Source organism: Canis lupus, chromosome 27 (genome assembly GCF_011100685.1).
Source record: "Canis lupus familiaris isolate Mischka breed German Shepherd chromosome 27, alternate assembly UU_Cfam_GSD_1.0, whole genome shotgun sequence".
NCBI classification, from domain to species: domain Eukaryota; kingdom Metazoa; phylum Chordata; class Mammalia; order Carnivora; family Canidae; genus Canis; species Canis lupus.
In genome coordinates this window covers 28149114-28173537 of record NC_049248.1, presented here as the reverse complement: position 1 = coordinate 28173537, position 24424 = coordinate 28149114, and the positions used below count along the sequence as shown (strand labels likewise).

Below are 24424 nucleotides of genomic sequence, written 5' to 3'. Positions count from 1 at the left end.
CTCTGCCTGGACTTGTTCATCTCCCATCTCTCCACCTGTTTAAATTCTGCAGATTCATCCTTGAATCTCCCATTTTTCATTCATCTCTCATTTCTTAGAACTCCATTGATATTTGATCTTTCTTTTCCCCAGTTACTCAACCATGTAATGTGTATATGTGTTTTTACCACTAATGCTGTGAAATGCCCTTTTGAAGAGTAGCAGACTAGATCTTATTACCCTCCAGCACCTAGAAAAGTGAGCAGAATTAATTAATCAACATTTATTGAATTCCAGTGAGGATGTTCTGTCTATGGAGAAGGGTAGTAGCTTTCTTTGGCTAGTTATGATAGGAGGTAGAAGATGCTAATGATGATAAGAAGCAGGATAACCTGAAAAAAAACCTGCTATTATTGCTGGGGCACAGTGAGACTGTGGAGACCCTTTTAAAGCATCAATGGTAACTTAAGAGTTGGAAATAGAGGACAGTAGGACAGGTAGGATGGGTAGGACAGATCACAAAACTTAGGGGCTAGTGGCAGAGTCAGGACAGTGAGGGGTGTTCCATTCTGGTCATCATAAAGGTGGTTTATAGGGACTCTGGTCTATTGACAGTGTTAGCCAATGCCCTTCCTGAGAGGACTCTGTATACAAGAGACTCCGTGTCCTGTGTTTATGAAATAATGAAGGACTTTTTGGTGAATGAGAAAGAAGGATTCTTTGAGCAGTAACATTTTTATTTATTTTTTAAGATTTTATTTATTTATTCATGAGAGATACAAAGAGAGAGAGAGGCAGAGACACAGGCAGAGGGAGAAGCAGGCTCCATGCAGGGAGCCCAATATGGGACTCGATCCCGGGACTCCAGGATCAGGCCCTGGGCTGAAGGTGGCACTCAATGGCCAAGCCACTGGGGCTGCCCGAGCAGTAACATTTTTAAATAAAACAAACAAGTGCTGTATATTTCTGCTCGAGATGCATGATTTTTTCGCCTGTACCTATGCTAGGCATCTTCCTAGGATGAGGATGTTAGGCTTATGTTAATTCTTAGCCAAAATGGTTTTTTCAAAGACGAGGAACAGAATCTATGTGTATTTCTGCCCTTCCAACATTCTCATTTTTTTTTCTTGATAAAAATGAAGATTTAGATTTTAAGAGCCACCCAGTTTGTCCAGGTGCCATTAGATGCACACCAGCTCCCCCACAGCCTCATCCTCCCTCTCCCATATTCCCTGGCTTGTCAGCACAACCTCGTGACTAAATTGTTCAAGTTGAATTCCTGTGTATTCCATTCCACTTTGTTGGTAAGATATTCTAGAGGCTTTCCTCCTGTTAGCGGAATTCATGGTAGAAAATGGGTGAATAATTCATTTTGGTTTTCCTCCTGCTTTAAAAAAAGAGAACTCAGCAGGGCAGAGATATTCAACAGATTATTCCATTTTTGAAATTTTAGCAGAAATAAACAAGATGATTAGTTTAAAATGTAATTCATAGTCAGTGAGTTAAAAGAAAGACTTGAGTTGCTGATTACACTATCTCAACTGGCCCCCTAAAATGTAATTAGCTTTTGGCAAGATTTCAAGTGGCTTCTTTATGCTTAAATTTGCAGAAATTTTCCAATGCTGTTTCAGTATTCCAAATAGTTTTTAAAAAGAGTTTACTAGCAACATTGACCTGAATTCATATGTACTACAAGGTAAGTGATATCTCTTGAGTTTCTGGAGACAATACATCTGTATTAAAAGGGGTAAGTTAATGGTGCTGACTTTTCTAGTGTTATAGGAAGGCAAGTTACTTTTAGTTCTGTGGTTTACTTTACTGTTTTAACATATTTCAATTATAGCCAGTATAAAAAAGTGACAATGAACATTTTTTAAATCTAAATAGCTACACAGAGATTGTAACTGAAAAGATATTATTATTTATTCATTTTTTTTGTCAACCTGGCATTATTGCAAGTCTAGAAAATATAAGAAGCTGGGGTACCTGGCTGACTCTGTTGGAAGAGCATGGAACTCTTGATCTCAGGATCACGAGTTTGAGCCCCATGTTGGGTGTACAGATTACTTATATAAATAAAAAAAAAAAAACTTAAAAAAAAAAAAAGAAACTGAGGACAACTTTCAGGGCCAGGTCAAAATGTGAACTTAACAATTAAAATAAAAATTTCCACATTAGTGGGGCGCCTGGGTGGCTCAGTTCGTTAAGTATCTGACCCTTGATCTCAGCTCAAGTCTTGACCTCAGGTTCTTGAGTTCAAACTCTGCATTGGGACCTTACCTTAAAAACAAAAAAAATCCACATTAGCATTTGCATCTATTCCATGGTCAAGCTGCAGTTGGATAAGATAAAGAAAGAAAATATTCCTGTTGCATTTTTGTCGCCTACTTAAAGAAAATAGTTTTTATTATGGATGATAACAAATACATACAAAAGTAGAGCAGATGGCATAAAGAACCTCTACAGACCCATTACCTAGGTTCAAAATCATAGCTCATGGCCAATCTTGTTTCATTCATACCCTCACCTCCTTCTGCACCCCAGTCCATCATTTTGAAGCAAATCTCAGACATCGTTTCATATGCATATTTTCAAGTGTATATTTCTGAAAGATAAGGATCCTTAAAAAATATAACCAGAATACCATTATCATCTGTAAATTTTAACAATGATTCTCTCGTGTCATATATCTGATTAATGTTTCAATTTTTCCTGCTCATAAGGGGTTATTTTTAATAATGATTTGTTTGAATTAGCACCTGAACAATAACTGCACTTTGTTTGATATGTCCCTTAGGTCTCACCTGACTTACAGATGCCCTCTTATTTCTTCAGTCCTACCCCCCTTCCCCATCACCCCTATTACAGTGTATTTGTTGGACAACCTGACATCGATTTGTTCTGTGGAATGGCAACATTCTGAATTTGTCACTTTGCATCCCTGTAGTGTCATGCAGCATGTTCTGGTGTTTTCTTTATTTGATGTAAACTGATAATAAAGGGCTTGATCACATTCAAGTTTAATCTTTTCTTTTTTGAGGGGGACAAGACTGCTTTAAAGGTGGAGATAGATGGATCCATCAGGAGGACATCTGGCTATTAGTCTCCCTTTCTGTGATGTTAAAATTTGTTAGTCAGTTCTAGGCACCTGATTTAGTGTGATCCATCCATTACAAAGTACCCTATCAGCTCCCACCTAATAATTTTAGCAGCCATTTATAATCATTGCTGGTAACTATTACGTCAAGAAGGAGAGATACCATTTTTTAAAAGTAATTTTTAAGACCTGGATATTAAGTGAGGGAGGAAAGCACTATGATTTTCCTGTTTGATGGTTCCACCTTCTTTAAAGCCAAGTCACAGCAAATCTTCCCTGAGCTAACAGGTGGATTGCATCAACTTAGAAGCTCTGTGAAAAAACAAAGCCCAAAGTGACCCAATCATCTTCCTGTGGAGTTGGCATTCTCTCATGAGACAGTTTCTCAGCCCCAAGTGTAAAAGAGACAAGGCAGTGTTTTGTTTTGATTTTTGTTAAATAATAAAGCTTAGACTTCATTAAGCTTTCAGTGCATACCACATGATTTGAGCATTAATGTTTTATTAAAAATACCAACTGAGAGAAAAAGAGTTAGAAAACACCACTGAAGTATCCCCACCCCTGGTGCCCCTGGATGGCTCAGTCGGTTAAGTATCTGACTCTTGATTTCAGCTCAGGTCATGACCTCAGGGTCATGAGATCAAGCTCTGCCTCAGGCTCCATGCTCAGCTCAGAGTCTCCTTGAGATTCGTCTTCCTCTCACTCTGCCTGTCACTTGTTGTCTCTCTCTCTCTCAAATAATAAATAAATCTTTTTTTTTAAATAAAGATTGTATTTAGGTATTCATGAGAGACACAGAGTGAGAGAGGCAGAGACACAGGCAGAGGGAGAAGCAGGCCCCATGCAGGGAGCCTGATGTGGGACTCAATCCCGGGTCTCCAGGATCAGGCCCTGAGCTGAAGGCAGAGCTAAACCGCTGAGCCACCTGGGCTGCTCATAAGTCTTAAGAAAGGAAGGAAGGAAGGAAGGAAGGAAGGAAGGAAGGAAGGAAGGAAGGAAGGAAGGAAGGAAGAAAGATCCCCACTCCTTCAACTCATTTCTTTGTTGGAGTTTGAGAGTTGGGACAGTGAGTGATCCTCATCTGGAAGGAAAGAAGGAAGGAAGGAAGGAAGGAAGGAAGGAAGGAAGGAAGGAAGGAAGGAAGGAAGGAAGGAAGGAAGGAAGGTCCCCACTCCTTCAACCCATTTCTTTGTTGGAGTTTGAGAGTTGGGACAGTGAGTGATCCTCATCTGGAAGGAAGGAAGGAAGGAAGAGAATTCCGAAGAGAAACAACATCCCTCCTCCACACGACCGAAAAGAAAGCACACCCTACATAAATAAAAGAATAGCAACGCGAAGACACAACCACCGCCACCACCCTCCCTCAAGTCCCTCCCTCCCTCCTCCCCGCCACCCCACCCCCTCACCCCCAAGAAAGAAAAGGTAGGAAGGAAGGAAGGTCCCCACTCCTTCAACCCATTTCTTTGTTGGGAGTTGAGAGTCGGGACAGTGAGTGATCCTCATCCCTAAGCCTCACCTGGCCATCACTGATGATTTGTTAACTGCCAATCCTAGAGGGAAAGGAGGGAATGGAAGATCAGTTGGGAAGGTCTGGGAAGGGTGTTCCCAACTTGCAGCTGCTTGTTGAGAAGAATTCAAGGTGAAATACCTCTTTGTATTGAAAGCTAAGTTAGAAATGATTCCATCTAACCTCTTTGCCAATCCAAGCATCCTTCCAAAAGAACGTGACAACTGACAGGCGGCTTTCCTTCACATTGTGTACTGTTCTTCTTTAATTTTGTATATCTTGTTTTCACTGTTGGATTATGCATTTTTTTGAGGACAAGGAGTTTATCTAATTATTCTGTTTAATCCCATATAGGGTGTCAAACAGAAACACAGCTGGACATCAGTTAAAGCAGTGAAAATAGATTTTATTCAGTAACAGCTGACAGCAAAGGAGAGGGCTGAGCACCACTCTGATTTGTGCCAGAGTGATTGGGCATTTTTAAGGGAGAGTGGGAGGGCTGGGTGAGCTGGGGCTCAGAAGAGGCCAAGAGGTGAAAGATTGCAAAGGAATGGTCGTCGAAGTGCATTTAGGCTGGTTGTGTCTGTGGGCTGGCAGTTATCCTCTTACAGATACTGGGCGATAGGCCCTTTCCTTCCTGACGATTACATTTTAAAGACATATCTCTCAGGTCCTTGAGAAAGATTGGGGGTCATGGGAGATACATATTCAAAATTGGAACCCCTTTATAGAACATGCTCTAAGACAGGGAGGTCAGAGGCCTCTTGTCAGGTACTGGCTAGAGCCAACAGTAAATTCTTCTGATAGCACCGGGCTTTCTCAGGCAAGCGTTCTAATGGGGGCGGGGGTCACCCTAGGGATGTGCCTCACGCTGCTAGGAGCCATGCTGGAGTTTGGCGTCCCCTAGTGCATGGGTTTGGACGAAGTTTGTTATGTGCTGATAGTTCTATAGTTTTCAAGGGTCTAGACCACCACTCAATGAATTTGCATTGACTGAACACATTTAAATAAATTCAGTTTCCTCTACCCTAAAAGGAATGGGGTCCCTTGGAATGCCTTTCACCTTCCCTTTGTACCTAGACACAGCCAGGAAAGAGGAGCATCCCCTGCATTCATTATTTCCCTTCTGTAGGTCTGTGTGTTCTTCTTAGCAGGCTGATGGCTGTACTACTTCTTACTCTCCTGTTAAAGGCTAGCCCCTTCACTTGTGAATAAGAGACTTCATGTCCCTACCACAGATGCTTTAGTTTTTTGAAATAATTTGGTATGATCAATCTGTTATAAAGATGGTAAAATGGTTTACTATCTACAGCAGTTTCCTGGACTCTATGAAAAAAGGACAGTTTAAAGGTCTGTCTCTTGCCCAGGGACCCCCAACTAGCAGAACAGCATTTCTGTCGTATACTTCCATCAGACTTTTCCTTCTTGACATATATCTCTGGATGTAATGTATTTATTTGTATGACCATTTTAAAATATATGTCGTGGAAACTGTCTTTACTTGTTGCCCATTGAAAGGCCAGCACCTACCACAGTGCATGGAACTGTTAAGTATATTCCCAAATGGCCTATTTAATAAATAAATGAATGAGTGGCATTCCATCTTGCCTTGTCTTTCCTGATAACACGGACAGTATACAAATGCCATTTAATTAAACCATGATAATGAATGTTTGCAAAGTATCATGGACCTTGAGTTGTATTTCAGTGGTTGTTCTTCTCTTCGCAGGTTCCTTACCTATTCCTACCTCTTGGCCTTCAATGTGTGGCTTCTGCTTGCACCTGTTACTCTGTGCTATGACTGGCAGGTCGGCAGTATTCCTCTGGTAGAGACCATATGGGACGTACGGAACTTAGCCACCATCCTTCTGGCAGTTGTGATGGCTTTACTGAGCCTTCATTGTTTAGCAGCCTTCAAGGTAATTTTCTTAAAATCCAACTGAACTCTCTGCATTTAAAGATAGATGCTCTATACTTAGTAATGCCTTCCCCACCCCAACCCACCTTCCACCCCCCATCTCCAGGTGGTCTAAGTCTAAATCGAATCTACTCTTTCATCTAAATTTTTTTTTAATTTTTAATTTTTCCAGGTAAGTGATAAATATTTTAAAGACCCTAATGGAGCTAACAGATCATGGCCACCTTAATTATATATCTTTTAGTGTTCTTTCAACCCTGTAGAAATTGGATCTGAAATAAATGTTTGCAAACAAGAATTTTTTTTTCCTGCTATAGTTCACTAATTTTTGTGGTAACTTGTTTGATTTCATGTAATGATAAATGAGATAATGATAATATATTCATAAGTGCTTAAAATATGGTTAAGATGCTACTTCCACTAATGACTGCCTGCCTGCCTGAGTTGGTTGGGTGATTCTCACTTCAAAAAAAAAAATACACTGTAAAACTGGAAAAATTATTAAATGCAGCATTTTCAAAAATGATCAAACACAGCAAAGAAATTGAAAATGTTTACTTAGGAAAAACTGCTACTGCATTGGATAAGACACTTCTTGGTTGAGGGTATTCCCATACCCTCAGCCCCCTACCCCTCACCGCCACCTCCACCCCCTCACCCAGCTGGCGTGGAAAAAACCCACAGGTTTACTACTTAGAGGCTGATTTGGTGTGAGAGCATTACAGAGCAGTAAGAAACCTAAGGGGGAACTTTTGGAAATGAGAGCTATGAAAGGGCTGAAATAATATGCTCCTCATGCCTTCATAACTGGCTGCTAAACAGCATGAGGCTCCCCAGGGAGCCCAAGCAAAACTGAAGGGCTGGGGAGACTTACTTATTTGCTGGAAATTTGAATGAATTTTTTAACCCATACACAGGTTGGGCAACAGAAAGTGGAAGCTTCATTGGCTTGAGTTGTCATTGTATAACCTCTGTTGAAAGCATTGGCTGATCGAAAAGCTATTCAGGCACAACAAGGAGGGCAAAAGGAAAAAACAAAACAAAACAAAACCTGAGCAAAAATTTCCACTTTCTACAGAGAAACAGATTTTTCATTTTGAGTCTAGGCAAGTTCATTATATATTAAAACAGTAAAATCAGCAAATTTCAGAAGAATGAAATGGGATATGGAGTCCCTGCAATGTATGATACACATGCCTAGTTTTTAATCAGATTACTGGACATGTAAAGAGACAGGAGAGTATGTCCCAAACACAGGAGGGGAGTAGAAAACAGAAGAGAATTATAAATCCAAAGGTAAGCTGACAGGTACATGCTTTATTGATTTTTGACAAAGTTACCAAGATAATTCAATGGGGTAGGGATAGTCTTTTAACTAAAAGGTACTGAAATAATGGAATATCTACAAGGAAAAAATATGACATTTAACCCTTATGTTATACTGTACACTTAGAAATTAATGCTAAGTGGATCACACTTCTAAACAAAAGAATTAATTATGGCAAAATTCTAAAAGGAAACAAGAGAAAAGTCTTTGTGGACTTGGGTTGAGGGAAGATTTCTTAGGGAACATAAAGTACAGAGTATAAAAGAAAAGGATGACAGCTTGGACATCATTAGAATTAAAAATTTTGCTCATCAGGGAAGCCTGGGTGGCTTCTTGGGTTAAGTATCTGATTCTTTTTTTTTTTTTTAATTTTATTTATTTATTCATGAGAGACAAAGAGAGAGGCAGAGACACAGGCAGAGGGAGAAGCAGGCCCCATGCAGGGACCCTGAAGTGGAACTCGATCCCAGGTCTCCAGGATCATGCCCTGGGCTGAAGGTGGCGCTAAACCGCAGAGCCACCCAGGCTGCCCTAAGTGTCTGATTCTTGATCTCAACTCAGGTCTTGATTTTGGGGTCATGAATTCAAGCTCTGTGTTGGACTCTATGCTGGGCATCGAGCCTATTAAAAATATAAACATATAGAAAGATGCTAAAAAGAAAAAGAAAGATGCTCAGCATCATTAGTCACTAGGGAAATGCTAATTAAAGCCACAAAAAGATATCACTCCACACCTACGAGAATGACTCATTCAAAAGATTCACATTACTCAGTATTGGCCAGAATGTAGAACAACTGGAACCCTCATACTGATAAGGATTAAAAAACAGCTCAGCCACTTTGGAAAAATTTGACAGCTTCTTAAAAGTTAAATATGACAATAAGCAATTCTACTCCTCAATATCTACCAAAGAGAGATAGAAACTTATGTCCATACAGTAGTCTTGTAAGTATTCATAATAGCTGAAAAATACAAACAAGCCAGTAATCTCAAAATGTAAATGGATACACATAATATGGTAAATTATTCAGGAATGTAAAGGAATAAATTATTTATTTATACATAAAAAAACATACATGAACCTCCAACATATCTTACTAAAGTAAAGGAAGCCAGATGGGGGTGTCCAGCTGGCTCAGTCCATAGAGCATGTGACTCTTTTTTTTTTTTTTTTTTTAGCACGTGACTCTTGATCTCGGAGTTGAAAGTTTGAGTTCATGTTGGTGCAGAGATTACTTAAAAAAAATCTTAAAAAGAAAAAAGAAGAAGCCAGACATTAAAAACTACATATTGTATGACTCCATTCATACAAAATATCTGCTATTATAATTCTGTCTTTTCTAGAATTGCCCAGAAATGCATAGAGAAGGCAGATTTATGACAGAAAATATGTGCAGATGGGATGTAGGCATACAAAGACTTAAGGGAACTTTTTGGGATGTTGAATGCTTTTAAAATTTGATTGTGGTGGTGATTGCTAAATGACATATGTTTACCAAAACTCACCAAATTAATACGCATAAAATGGGTGAATTGTATGTGGACTATATCTTGGTAAAGCTGTATTTTTTAAAAAGATTAATATGTTACAAATAGATTAAGGCTGGAATGAAAAAAGAACTGATATTTGAGTGTAAAACACAAACACATGATACTGAAACTTCGATGAAAAATTTTTGATTGATTAAAATCTTTTTTTTATTAAGAAGAAATTTACATAAGATACAATTCGTCATTATAAACTGTACAGTATAGTGGTACTTAATGTATTCATAATGTGTAACTGCCAGCTTTCTCTAATTTCAAAACCTTTTCATTACTGCATTAATAACACCCCATACCAATCACTCCCAACTTTTCCCCTCCTGTGACTTCTAATCTGCTGTCTCAGTGGATTGGCCTATTCTGGCTATACCCTATAAAAGGAATCACACAATATGTGACCTTTTCTGTTTGACTTGTATCAATGTATGTATCAATACTTAGTTCCTCTTAATGACTGAATAATATTCCATCAGATGAATATACAATAATTTGTTTATTCATTCATCTGTTTGTGGACATTCAAGTTGTTTCCACTTTTTGGCTATTGTGAGCATTGCTATATTATGATATTTGTGTACAGGTTTCTGCATGGACATATGTTTTCGTTTCTCTTGGATATATACCTAAGTGAAATTGCTGGGTCATATGGTAATTATGTACTTAACTTTTCAAGAAACTATTTTACATATGGCTGTAGCCATTTAACATTCTCACTCAGAGTATGCAATGGTTCCTGTATATCCAATCTTTACTAATACTTGTTATTTTCCATTGTTTTGTTTAAAGCCATCCTAGTAGGCATGAAGAGTTATATCTTTGTGATTTTGATTTGAATTTCTTTAATGAACAGTGATGAAAATCTTTTCATGTGCTTATGGGCCATCTGTGTATCTTCTTTGGAGAGATGTATATTCAAGTCCTTTGTTCATTTTTCAGTTGGATTGTTGTTTTGTTGTTGAGCTGTAATAGTTTAGGATATTAAATCCCCAACAGAGAAATGATTTGCAAATATTTTCTCCCATTCTTTATATCGTCTTTTCACATTTTTGATAATGTCCCTTAATGCATTCTAAGTTTTTAATTTCTTTTTTTTTTTTCATTGCTTTTGTTGCCAAACTTGTGAATCCATTGCCAAAGCTGGGGTCATGAAGATTTATGACTCTATTTTGTTCTAAGAGTTTTATAGTGTTAGCTCTTCTATTTGAGTCACTGGTCTATTTTGAGTTATTTTTTCTTTATGTAGTGGTAAATGGGAGTCTGACTTCATTTTTTTGCTGGTGGATATCCACTTATCTCTGAACCATATTTTGAAGAAACTATTTTGCCCCAAAATACCTTACTTACAGTAATCTACCTCTTAATCATTTTGTAAATCAAGTTGATAAGACTAGTATGATATGAATAACCATCCTCAAGAAACTCTAGCATGCCAATTAGTTACATAAACTTGAGCTCAAATTTCACCTTAGTAAAGTCTACCATATGTACCCTATTTATTTATTTGAGAGAGAATGAAAGAACAAAAAGGGGGGGGGGTGAAGGGACGGGAGAGGGACAAGCAGATCATGAACTGAACTGAAACCAAAAGCAGAACACCAGTCAACTAAGCCACCCAGGCACCCCCATATGTACCCTATTAAAAAAGCAATCATATACCCTCCACTCTTTTCCCTTTTAACTTTTTAACTTTTCTTCACTATACTTTCAATTTCTGAAATGCTATGTAACTTTTGTTATTTAATGTAATGTCTCTTTCATCCAACTAGAATATGAACCCCGTGAGGACAGATTTTTTTGTTGTTGTTTACTGCCATGTTTCTAGCATCAAGAGCTTGCCACATCCAATATATATAATCTAAATTTTATTGTTTCTTTCTCAGTATATATCATCTAAATGAATAAAACTATAAAGTTACCAACTCTGTTCAATTAGATTTTGGTATGCAGAACCTTTTTCTTTTTTTTTAAGACTATAAAAGGCTCATACACAATATGAGTATGAAATGTTTGGGGGTCGATATAATGTTTTTTTATTAGAATCTGGCCTTAGCTCATAGTTTGGCATGCCTGCTATATTGTTATTGATCTACAGGAGAAAATGTAATAGACCACTGGATTGGTATGTCAGTAAGGGTTTCCCTTGACTCCTTTGCAACTATCAAAAGGGAGTGTTGAGTATCCATAGGCTGTCATCTTGGTCAGGTGTATTAAATATGGACCTTCATGATGCCAGTGGACCCCACACATAGGCGAGCCTTGGCCCTCTCCAGAGTATCTTTGATAACAAAATGATTGAATGGAAACTTCCTTGGAATGAATTACCAATCCTTTTCTCTCATGGAATTTGTTCCAAGATCCCTTTTAATGTATCGGGAAAAATATTAGCAAAGCATCCCTGCTGTGGTAATAGTAAGACTTAGCTCTTTGGTGATAGATTTCATCTTGAAAGTTCTTTGAAAACATTGACTGAAGCCTCCAGCAATTCTTGGAGGCTGCTTACACTTTCTACATTTTCTTCTTTCAGCGTCTTGCCGGAGGTTTGGCATCTAGCTCATATTTGAGATCTGTTCTTGATCTAGAAGATCTTACACACTAGAAGGTCTTAAAAGTCAGATTCTCATGCGAGGTAGTAAATGACCTTTTAAAGGGGGGATAATACTATTTTTTGATGTGATGATTAATTACTAAGAACATGATCTTCAGGGGTCTGACTCCAAGACAATAAGCAGTAGGATTAAGCTTTTATGAAGACAGAGGTCCTGCTTTATGGACATTGTTCTGTGCCAAAAGGAAACAATGGATGAAATATTTGTAATAATGTCAGCAGAGTAAATGTGGCTCTGTCCATCCAGAGTATTTCCAAATGACAGGTGTACTGCATATGATGAATTGAAATAATTTTCAGTGTCCTTAAATTTTGAGATAGTGAGGCCATATAGTACATTACCAGGAAAAAAATTATTGTATAAAGAAGCATAGACATTGAGTCCAGGAAATCATGGAAAAGGCTTCTTTTATTTTTACCTTTTTTGAGCCTCAGTCATACAACAGCCAGCTTGGCTTGTATTCAGGGATAATATGTTTTATTTAGCCTTACTACTTCTTTAATTCTCTTAATATTGACTATAGTGCCTATTAGGATTAGAGCAGTAATAGAATGAAGGTTTGTCTACATGGAGCTTATACATAAACATTTAAAATATGTTGTTATATGGCCAGTGTTGATAAGCATTCTGATGAGGTCAGGGCTGGCCTCACAGATATGGTGACATTTCAGCAGAGACGTGAAGGAATTGAAGGAGTGAATCAAGTGGCTATTTAGGGAAGAGCATTTCAAGCAGAGGGAAAGCAAGCGCCAAGGCCCTGTGGCAGGAAGAGTACTGGAGTGTTCACAGAATAGCAGATTGACATGGCTGGAGCAGAGTGGGCCAAAGGTAGAGCCAAAAGAAATGATGCCACGGAGATGATGTAGTTGTGTGTGTGTGTGTGTGTGTGTGTGTAAGATTCAGCCTCGGTCTTTTAAGTCTCTGCCTATTTCCCTCTCTCCTGCTGTGCTTTTTCTACTTGGCCTCTGGCTATGTTGACAGTCAGGTGGGTTTTGTCTGGTTTTCTTCATCTGTCATCCTACCTTGTTATTAACCAGGGCTTTGGAGGAGGGGGCTGTAATCTACCCTGTTACAGTTATATTTACACTTATTTGACTGCTTCATTAATACTTTAACAATTGACTTTACAAAGCCAAAAATTAACACATGTAATGAATAAAATACCATGTGTGTCATTTCCTAATCTCCACCCTGCTCTTGAAACCCCACCCTCCATAGGCCTCCTTTGAACGTTTTGTTCTTGTACGTTTTCACACTTAATGAAAACAAAAACAAGTTCTTTACACAAGTAAGTAAAGTTAGATGCTATTACAGATTGCAGACTCTTCCCAGCCACTTCCACATCCACTTGGGAGTATTCCTGCAAGGCAGCTGCTCAGGGAGTAGATGTTTGACTTTGACAAGCACTTGTCTAGCATTGAGTGGGAGGGCTAGGACACAGAATCTAAGCTTGCTTTCTGCAGAAATAACAGCAGAATGAATTTAGAGATTGTTTCTAATCTGTCCTATTTTCGTAGCATAGGAAATGTAAGACCTCAAGGAGTAGTTTATTATTTATTGTATAATATTATTGTATTTATTGGAAATACTTGGCATCTTTGAGAATTTAAGTGTAGAATTTGTCTTATTCTGTGCCTCTCCTTCATCTCCTCCTCCTATTCATACCCCTTTCCACCAGGAATGCATTTGAACTTAATTTAGATAATGTAGAGAACAGTCTACAATGTAATTCAGTATGGTGTTAAAAATTCTTTTTTAACAGTGAACTTTAAAATGAACTAATTTACTCTTACTCTTTGTGTTGAAGATAATCACTCTGTTGGAATGTATGTATAGTAGAGAGAAAGAGAATTTAAACCATGAAGGCTTATTATGCTATTCTTTTTTTTATCAATAGTGACTGTTTATGCACCATAGGCCAAAAAATGCACTTGGGGTTTTCATTATGCCTCCTACAGACTGTATGTCAGACCGTCAGACTGTTGACTTGCAATAGGGATCTATATCAGGTAGTGTAATTTGTAATTTGGATTGTTTAGAGGAATTAATACTATTGGTCTTACTCTTTATAGTTGCCTTTTTCACCCCATCCTCTAATGTGATTTCCTTGCATTACAGAGGAAATATCACTAAATCATATTTAAGAGTAATTTATTTGTTATTGATTCTTTATTACATTCTCACAGGGTATCTTGATATTCTAAACTATTTTTATATCGTTTACAATCTTCTGGGATACTTGTAAAAGTAAAACCCGAGGGAAAAGGAGAGAGGTTAGTGACACCTGACTTTCCCATTATGACCTCCACAATGAGAGATCTTTGAGAATGGACATGAGGCAGTGGAGGGTCCCCTCCCCCAGGTACGGGGCTTTCAGGGCTGGTTTTTGTTTATTTGTGTTTTGTTTATTTCATTTTTTGTAGAGTTCTTTTCCCAATCCATCTGTCCATTCCCAGTCTTACACATCATTCCCTTGAAAACAACACAAATCATCGGCTTTCTCTCTGAGCCCTGGAGAACAAGTCAAATTCTCAAGTCTACACAGGGATGAACCTGCAGGCCGGTCAGTGGAGGTGACCTCCAGTAATAGCTTGGTGGAAATGGAGCGGTGGGATGGGATGGAAATAATGGCTCTCCTCACTTAGGGAGGGGACTGTGTTTATCTCAGGGACCTCCCTTCCTGCCTGTTCCCAGCCTTGCCTTGCTTAGCCTTCATGCTAGTCTGGATCACAGCCCCCAACCACATTTTCAATAAAAGAACAGACAGTTTGTTATCTGATGGACAAGCAGAGATTATGAGCCTTAGATTTCTCATAAAAAAAAAAAAAAAACCCTACATCACAACAAGGAGGTAAGATTAGAATAAGAACCACTGTTGGTAAGTGATTATTTACTCATTGGCATTCTTACCTTTTTAATGAAGGAAGTGGAGCAGCTTATGGGAATAACTACAGTACAATGGAGTAGACCAGGAGATGGAAAAACGTGTATGTGTGTGTATGTGTGAGAGAGAGGGAAAACAGAATTGTAAATACTTGGGGCTTTGCTGGACATACAGTCCATCACAACTATTCACCTCTGCCAGTGTGGCATAAATTAGAACATTGTACTACCACAGACCTGTGCAGTTGAACTGAACAAGCTTTCAGATTTCTGGAAATTACCTTGCATTTAGTTCAGCCACATAATAGGTTAAAGTATTATCATGGCACATGGATCACTGTGGAACAAGTCTTCTAAATTCCAGAATGGCCATTATGAAACCTGGCAAAATAAGCATCTTGTTTTAATATACCAAGTGGTAAAATAAAATTGAACTTGAGGAATGAAGATTGTGTTTAATGATGCATGGCTCTGCGCCAAAGTTGATTTTTTTTTTCCCCCTTCTGGCTTACATTTCTGTCTTCAGTTCCCATTTTCTGCAGACTCTATGTTCTCCATCCTTTTCTATCCCCAGTTCATGAAAATCCTCTTCATGCTATCACAGATCTGATCTGTCTAGTCCACTTACAACCCATCCAGTTTGTCCTGAATCGGGACCATTATACTTTCTGACAGAAGTCCTAATGATGCCTTGACGTGGTCTGTCTGTCCCTGACCACCAGTACCATGGGGGTTGTCATTGTCTGGGATGTCTCTCTGTCTCACATTTGACCATCCCAATTGATCCAGCCTCTTATCACGGCTCTCAGCTGGCTTCTCCACCTGCCACCGTTACCCATGATGGTGACATCCTGCTACTTAGTACGTAAGGGCACAGGTTTTCAGGTCAATGGCTGTAGTCAACTTTGGCCCTCGGGCCTTAGGCCAAAGCTGAAAGTTTTCTTTCTGTCATTTTTCTGATGATAGAGTGAAAATAAGCTGACTGCTTCATCATAGGCAGTGCTGGAAATTAGAGGAGTTGAATTGTCCCTCATTGTAAAATGGAACATATCGAAAGATCCACTGCAACTGCCTTTTTCCACATACTTTTTTTTCTTGAATGTTTTCAAATTTGTACTTAAATTCTAGTTAGTTCATATATAGTATAATACTAGTTTCCAGGTAGAATTTAGTGATTCATCACTTACATACAACACCCAATGTTCAATACAACAAGTACGCTCCTCAGTGTATATGAGACAATATACTGTGTCATCTAATTTTGTTTGATAGTCTACTTTCAGGCTCAGGACCATCATCCTCAAGTAGGATCCCGTTCTTTCATGTTGGAGGCAGTCCTAAGATGCACATGAAGGAAAACTACTCTGAGTTCTAGATTGACAGTTTCTGAGGCTGTAGGGTGATTACCGCTGACCTAAATCTGAGGTGGGTCTCTACCATGGATGAGCTGTGTGGGCTCATCTTGTTCAGCCAGGTTCCCACACCATGGTACAGAGTCGTTGTGAGGTTAACTGGGGCAAGCCACATAAAACACTGAGCACAGTGGCTGGCACATGGGAAGCCCTGAGTACCTGTCAGCTGTCCTTGTAGTCCTTGTTGTCATCCTTGTCATCGCCACCATTATGAAATTGCCACAGATTAAAGTTAGGAGCACAGTTGGGGCTTCTGTTTTTATTTTATAAGAATAACCATAAAAACTAAAACCAAAAAAAAAAAAACCCAAATAAACATAATCCAGCTGGATTGACTTTTTGATTCTGTGTATTTCAATATACAGTCATGCTTTACATGTTAAAAAAAAATACTTGTAATGCCAGTGAAGATTAATCACCGCCAGACCACGTTTTATCCCCCATCCTATATAACAGAGGTTAAATTCTTGACCTAAGAGCTAATGGTAGTAACATACTTTGAAGTTTCTAATGCTTCAGCATATTTTGGAATTTGGAAGTAGGTATGTTCAACTGTAACAGAAGGGCAGAGTCCTAACATAAAACTTTTCTGTTTAAAAAAAAAAAGAATGTTTATCAAGGAAAAGAAAATAGTGGCAAGTATCACTGACCTATTTATAAATGAATGTTGGAGTTATCACATAAACCTCCAAACTATAGAAATAGTTTAGAAGTCTTTAAAGTATTTGAAAGTTTAGCAAAGTAGGTAGGATATAAGAAAGAAATTGTTTTCTTTTATTGTTGCTATTCTTCAAGGCTTCTCCATTGCTGGATTTCTCCATTCCACTCAGTTGTGACCATTGGAGCAAAATAGATGCTAGAAACGCACCTTTTATTCAGTGGCTGCTTAAAAATCAGAGGCCCTTGAGCAAAGTCTTCCCAGGCATTCCTTTCTGTCCATGATTAATATATCACGTGCAAAGTCATTCTCCTTGTTCCAGATCTGAACTTTATACAAATCCTTCTCTCCTGTGTTTTGTGTAATGTACTACTCGGCTATACCTGGGTTGTTCTGCTTGGCTTTTGATCTATGCCTGGCAGGAGTTCTTCCACATCATTAAATAATTTGTTTTATTCTTTGCCTTCACAGGGCAATTACATTTTCACAAGTCACACTCTTTAATAAGAAAATGACTTACCTACCTCTTTGATGTTTATACCTAAGTTCGAAGGAAGACTCTCTGAATTTATTAATGGAAGAATTAGATAGTTGCATGCCGGGAAAAGGAGTTTTCTAACATCAGTAACAGCTTTATTTCTTTTTCTTGATTATATGCTTTATGATTCTTGGCAAGATTTCATAGTTAATGTTATTGGCTTTTACTCAGAATAATTGCCACCTTTTGAGTGATAATCTTAACACTTAAAATAATTTTTTGTTTGTATTTTAAGTTGGCTCTACACACAACATAGGACTCAAACTCACAACCCCAAGATTAAGAGTCACACACTCTACCAACTGAGCCAGTCAGGCACCCCTATAATCTTAACAGTTTGTTAATACTTTATTTCTCTTAATGAGAAAGCAACTCATTTCTACTTAGCTTTACAATGATTCTGATTGGTTTTAAACTCTTAACAAGGTCAAAAGACATTTTTGTAACTCCTATAGTCATTCTGTCCTGTTTCCATTCAGAACATGAAATTTCTATTTAAAGGAGCTTATCTTTTTTCATCTCGTTCTAAGAAAACAATGAAATATGTAGTTAGGATTCTTAGAGATAAAAGTAGCTACAAATACCTCTGAACAGAGGGGTCCAGTGGAAATTGCTATTGTATTAGAAAATACAAAGGAAACTGAAGTGATTGATTGCCATATTCTTTAGATGGTTCGCTATAAAGTACCATGCCCGAGAAAGCCTGTACAGGGGTGACAAACACATTCTTGGGGAGAATACCGCCTTCCCCTTACAAAAACCTAAGAATGCTTATTTTTACACATGCTTTGCCTAAAGAGGCAGCATGGAGTATTAGAAAACAAGTCTAATAAAAAATAAAAAGAAAAAAAAGAACAAGTCTGTAATAGGTAGGAGCTTTAATATTTATGTATTCATGTTATTACACACATCAAAATGAATTTAATAAGAATAAATGAAACAGGGGCACCCGGGTAACTCAGTTGGTAGGGCATCTGCCTTCGGTTGGGGTCGTGATCCCAGGGTCCTAGGTTTTGTATGGGGAAGGGGGTAGTGTCTCCAAGCCTGCTTCTCCCTGTCCCTCTGCTACTCCCTCTGCTTGTGCTCTCTTTCTCTCTGTGTCAAAAAATTAAATAAATAATATTTTTTTAAAAAAAAACAATAAATGAAACAAAATACATGGTACCCACCCTTGTTCAGGAAGGCATTGCTATATAAACGCACTTGCACATGGATGTCTCAAAGTCAACATTCCAAACTTTAACCGCTGAATATACCCATTTATTTTGTCCCTCACAACATTTGTGAATTCACTACATTCTACTAGCTGCCCAAGGCAAAATTCTTGGGGTTTCATCATGTTCTCTCCACCTCTCTATCTTTAATATCATATCCAATCTGTCAATAAGTACTGGCAAGTATGTTTTCACAGTACATCTGGTATTTGACCAGTTCTCTCCACCTTCACTGCTGCCCTCCTGGTCCAAACTACCGCCATCTCTCACCTGGATTATTGCCAGAGCTCTTAACTAGTCTCCCTGCTTCTACCCTGTGCCAGTGGTCCAGACTGTTCTCAACACAGTAACTAGATCATTCTTTAAAAATGTAAACGAGCACCTAACCTTTCCCTCTTGTGCTTAAAATCTTCCAGGGGCTTCTTTTTGCTTTCAAAGCAAAAATGATAACCTAAAGGTTATGGCCTTTATAATGGCCCTAAAGGTTCTGTGTGCTCATTGTGTGGTCATTATCTCTCTTGTTTCTACATTCCTTCTCATTGCTGACTATGAAGTGAGTCTTACGGATTCCTTCATCTCCTGCAAGTCTTTGCTTAGTTCCCAGCTTCTCAATGAGGCCTACCCTGACCACCGTGTTTTGAGCTGCAACCCACTTCTTGCTCACCATATTTTGTAGATACCCTTTACCAGTCGCTCTTTCTTCCCCCCCCCCCCGCCCCTCTGCAAGAGCAGGGATTCTTTGTGTCTGTTTTGCTAACTGATGTATTCCAAAGAACTTAGAATAGACCCTGGAAAATACAAAGGAGATATTACTTGCTAAAAAAAATTAGCAAGCAATAAATTAGCAAGCAAAAAATAGCAAAGCAATTACTTGCTAAATTTTTTTTTAAGATTTTACTTATTTATTCATGAGAGACACAGAGAAAGAGGCAGAGACATAGGCAGAGGGAGAAGCAGGTTCCCTGCAGGGCGCCCGATGCAGGACTCAATCCTGGACCCCGGGATCATGCCCTGAGCCAAAGGCAGACTCTCAACCACTGAACCACCCAGGCATCCCACTAAATTCTTTAAGTGATTGCTTATAAGTATAATGCCCAAAGAGACTATAAAGAGGTAATAGCAGTATGCATTTGTTGAATGAATGAGTAATCAGTGGACATGTTTTACTAAAAGCACCATTGCCGAGGATGGGAAAATTTTCAAGAATACCGGACAAGGCAAATGATTTGGGAGAAGTGTCCAATAGTACCCTCCTATACTTTCTGTGTATCTCATAGGAGGAGGTCAGGATATGAGTAACAACAGTCACAGTTAGCATATACATATATAGCTGTGAGATAGAAATGGAAAATGGTCTTGGGATACTTAGGTGGCTCAGTTGGTTGGGTGTCCGACTCTTGGTTTTGGCTCAGATCATGATCTTGGGGCCCTGGGTTCGAGCCCTGCCTTGGGCTCCACACAGAGTCTGCCTGTCTCTCTCCCTCTGCTCCTCCCCCTGCTCATGGGTGCTCCCTCTGTCTTTAAAATAAATAAAATCTTTAAATAAAAAATAAAGAAATAGAAACTAGTCTTAAAAGTTAACAAAGTATTTAGAGACAAGCAGAATAAATTTATAGGGAATGTATAGATGCAGAATGGTGCCTTCAGAGAGGAAAAGCCTAGCATAGGCAATAAGATAGAATATTAAACATTTAACTTACTGGCCATTCACTGGTTCCAAACAATATCCTGAATGTGGAGAGTAATGATAGGATAAAACCCAGTAGCTGCCTGAAGAACTTGGTTTTGCTTGCTTCCAACCCCCACCTCTGAGAGAATTATCCTTCTAAATAAAGGTATGATCTAAACCTGCTTCTGACCTGCCAAGAAACCTTCCTGCTTTCAGAACTTACCCTGGCTAGAGCCAACACTATGCAGCCTCATGACATGATAAAGTTCTTTCAATGTATAATGGTTTTCTGCACGGAAAATGGCAATCAGCTACCCTACATCCACCAAGAATGAAAAGCAAAAAATGTGTTTTGACTATAGCATAAAGGCTATAGCTGAGATTCAGGGAAAATTTTCTATTTGCAGACAGTGAGATAATTTTTGGTACTGCCTATAGAGAAACTCCCAAGGTGGAAACTTTTCCTTTTAACTCCATTCTGCTTGAGCAGTTTATACCATCATTTTTCAAAATATGTTCTAGCATTGTACAGGTCATTAAGTAAGGTTACTCTAAATAAAGATTCTGCATTTCAGAAGTTTTAAAAAGTTCAACGTATTTCCCTACTAGAGGATTTCAGAAAGCCTTGACTGTGCTCTAAGCGGCCTTTTGAGTTTCCAAATGGGGTGTACAGTGAATGGCATTTCTCAAATTTATTTGAATTTGAGAATGTGTCAGTGTTCTCGTGATATGCTCTGGGAAGCGTTGACTTAAATATTTGAGGGTGAGTGAAGAAGTGAACTTTTGAGAGTCCATTTTTGGAGCCGCTTTTAAACATTTTTTGTTTTGTTTTTGCCTTATTTATACTTTCAAAAACAATAGCCACCACCACCACCACAGCATCATCGGAAGAATTTTCATGTTTATTTATCCCTTTAGCAGTCAATACCAGCTGAAAAGGAATTTCTTTGAAGCCATTTATTTTAGAGTTAGAGTTGACAACCTCCCAACAGCAAGTGAAAGCCAAGATTGATGGAATCTTGGTTTTCGTTGTATTTGAGGCCTTAATTTGAAATAACCAGTGTGAGCGTTTGATACAATGACTGCTCACAATGGTGAGAAATGAGAGATGCTACAGGACTGTCTATAAAATGTCACAGTTTGGGGAAGCAAGTATCCACTTCGACCCACTGGTATGTTAAGTGGCAGTGTTAAAGGTAAGACCTTAGTGACACCACATATATCTCTCCACATATAGTTTTTCTTATATCTGGAGAAAGTTAAAAATTCTATCTTTATCTGCCTAGGTGTTGATTTACAAGAAGCCACTTGACAGAGTACTCTGTCTTCCCTGAGTAGAAAGTGAATAGTTCTTGCCTCAGAAAATAATTCCTTTCATGGGTGGTTCTTGCGGGAAAGCTGGTGGACAAAGGACTTCCTTGAGCTCCATGATAAGCCAGTGTGTGCCTGTTTGCTAATAAGTGGTTGCACTTTTGGCAGAATTTTCTCTAAAACTCGCTTTCATTTTTGTATCCCGTCTGGGTCTAATTGTCAGAAGCCACCAGTATTTACAAAAGGACCTGGCAACTTTAAATGGCCAAATTGGCTTAGTCAGTTTGTGACTCAGGACTCTGGCATTTGGTATTAAAAAGTGATTAATTAGGAAGAACATTTATTAATGTCAGCCTCTCTGGCATTGCCTTGAAAATTCTCTCCATTACTGTGTACCACAATTTCTTTTGATTTGGGTGACTTTGGCAGTGAACTCTAGTTTTTTGCCTATTACAGATTTAGGTCCTCACCATGACAGTGTTTTCTCTTGGGAATAATTCAATGCCAGGGCTTATTGGGGGAAAACTTTAACTCTTTGTTTTCCTAAAACATTTATTCTCTTACCTTGTAAGAATTTCCCAAGGGCAAATAAATGACTCCTAATTAGTGATTCTGTGGCTAAGTTCTTTTATTTTTTTGTCAAGCCTCATATAGATGTATTGAACTGCTTCTCTCTTATATATACTTTGGAGATTTACGTTGTTGCTATCGGTAGAAAGCAATCCTAATGAAACAACGGAATAGGGGTTTGAAGTTCTCAACTTGGAATTATAGGTACAAATCTTCCGATGGGGTTGCATCCAGATAAACCTGTAACAAATTGAAAACATAGGTTAAAAAATGCATTTACTACACCTAACCTACTGAATATCATAGCTTAGGCTCACCTACCTTATATATGCGCAGAATGTCTACAGTAGCCTACGGTTGGGTAAAATCACCTAACACAAAGCTTGTTTTATTTATTTGTTTGTTTGTTTGTTTTTGCTGCCTACAAGAAACACACTTTATTTTTAAATTTTTTAACATGGTATTTTTGTTTATTCTAGTGGTTTCCTACCTTAATTATGTTTAAGAAGCACCTAGAAGCTTTTCAAAAATATTTTTTAAACTTATTTTTTATTTAAGTTCAATTAACTTAGAGTGTATTAATAGTTTCAGAGGTAGAGTTCAGTGATTCGTCAGTCTTAAATAACACCCAGTGCTCATTTCATCACATTCCCTCCTTAATGCCCATCACCCAGCTACTCCATCCTCCCACCTCCCTCCCATCCAACAACTGTCAGTTTGTTTCCTATGATTAAGAGTCTCTTATGATTTGTCTCCCTCTATGATTTTGTCTTGTTTTTTGTCCTGTTTTAGTTTTCCCTCACATCCCTTATGATCCTGTGTTTCTTAAATTCCACATGAGTGAAATCATATGATATTTGTCTTTCTCTGATTGACTTATTTATTTCACTTAGCATAATACCCTTCTAGTTCCATCCACGTCATTGCAAGTACAAAGTCTGTTTTATAATGAAGTGTTGAATATCCTCTGAAACATAGAGTACTGTACTGAAAGTGAAAGATAGGACAGTTGTATGGGTACAGAATGGTTGTCAGTGGATCAGTTCCCTCCATTCATAGCTGACCAGGAGCTGTGGCTCATTGCCCAGTGTCACAGAGGGGCAGTACCATGTATTGCTAGCCCAGGAAAAGATCCAGATTCAAAATTCAAAGTACAGTTTTTACTGAATGCCTATCACTTTCGCACCATCATAAAGTCAAAAAGTATAAGTGGAAGCATCCTAAGTCAGGGTCGATCTGTATTTAATACTATTTTAAACAGAGCCTTTGTTTCTGTCCTTTGTTGCATTTGTGAGTCTATTAAATTTGTCCTTTTAAACTGTGGCAGGCAGGCTGTTGTTTGCCCAGTTAAAGATGAGGGAAGAGCATTATTTTTTAATCATGATGGTTATTTGAAAAAAGCTTTTCAGTGACTTCTCATGAAGCAAAATGATCTATTGGCTTTTATCACCAAAATGTTTCAGAAGCAGGATTTGGGTCTTATGCAATGAGATGCAGCATTTTTGATTACAGAAGATATTTTGATTTTGGAGGAGTACATTGATGGATACCAGGATTCAAATCCACTTATTAACAGTAGTTCCCCTAGGAGCTCAGCTGTACAAGTAAATCTCACTTTTTTGTTGTTTTTACCTGTTAAGAGAGCTTTCTAAATTTCTTCTTACTTTATATTTCATAAACCTGAAGTAAGCCAAATATTTCTCTGAGATTTGTTTGATAAAGCATGGTGAATTATTTTCTTTAAGAAATGCTGCTCTAAAATGTTTGGGTCTTTATTGTGTGAAATTGTGTGGGATTTTTGTGGTTTCTTCTTATTTATTTTAGATTACAGAGGGAAGGTACTGTCTCCTCTGTGACAATCCCAAGTAGATGAATCATACTTTTTAGTGAGTATGACTCACTATGTGAAAAAGTAAAGCACCTTGTCTTTTTCCAGACAAAAAAATAAGTCTATGCCATCTTGCTTTGGAAGATTTTGGCAGAGGAACTTCTCCTTAACAGAAACATTTGAACAATAACTATAGGTAGAAACTAATTCTGCCCAGCATGTATACTCTCATAGGAACTAAACAATTTATGAAAACGCATCTAATTTATCCTCTGTTTCTGTTTGCTCAAACAAATGAATTCATCAAAGTAAATTTAAACAGGTGAATTCATCAAAGCTAAATTCCCTCATGACTTGACTT

At 38.2% G+C, this 24424-nt stretch overlaps 1 protein-coding gene across 1 annotated transcript in view; it reads left to right on the top strand.

The window, feature by feature from the left end:
• The window catches only part of TMTC1 (transmembrane O-mannosyltransferase targeting cadherins 1), a 269996-nt gene that overhangs the window by 138565 nt on the left and 107007 nt on the right, over positions 1-24424 (top strand). The window contains exon 8 of the mRNA XM_038577170.1: positions 6313-6502. Coding sequence (XP_038433098.1) covers positions 6313-6502 — 190 coding nt within the window. The remainder of the gene's footprint in view (positions 1-6312; positions 6503-24424) is intronic.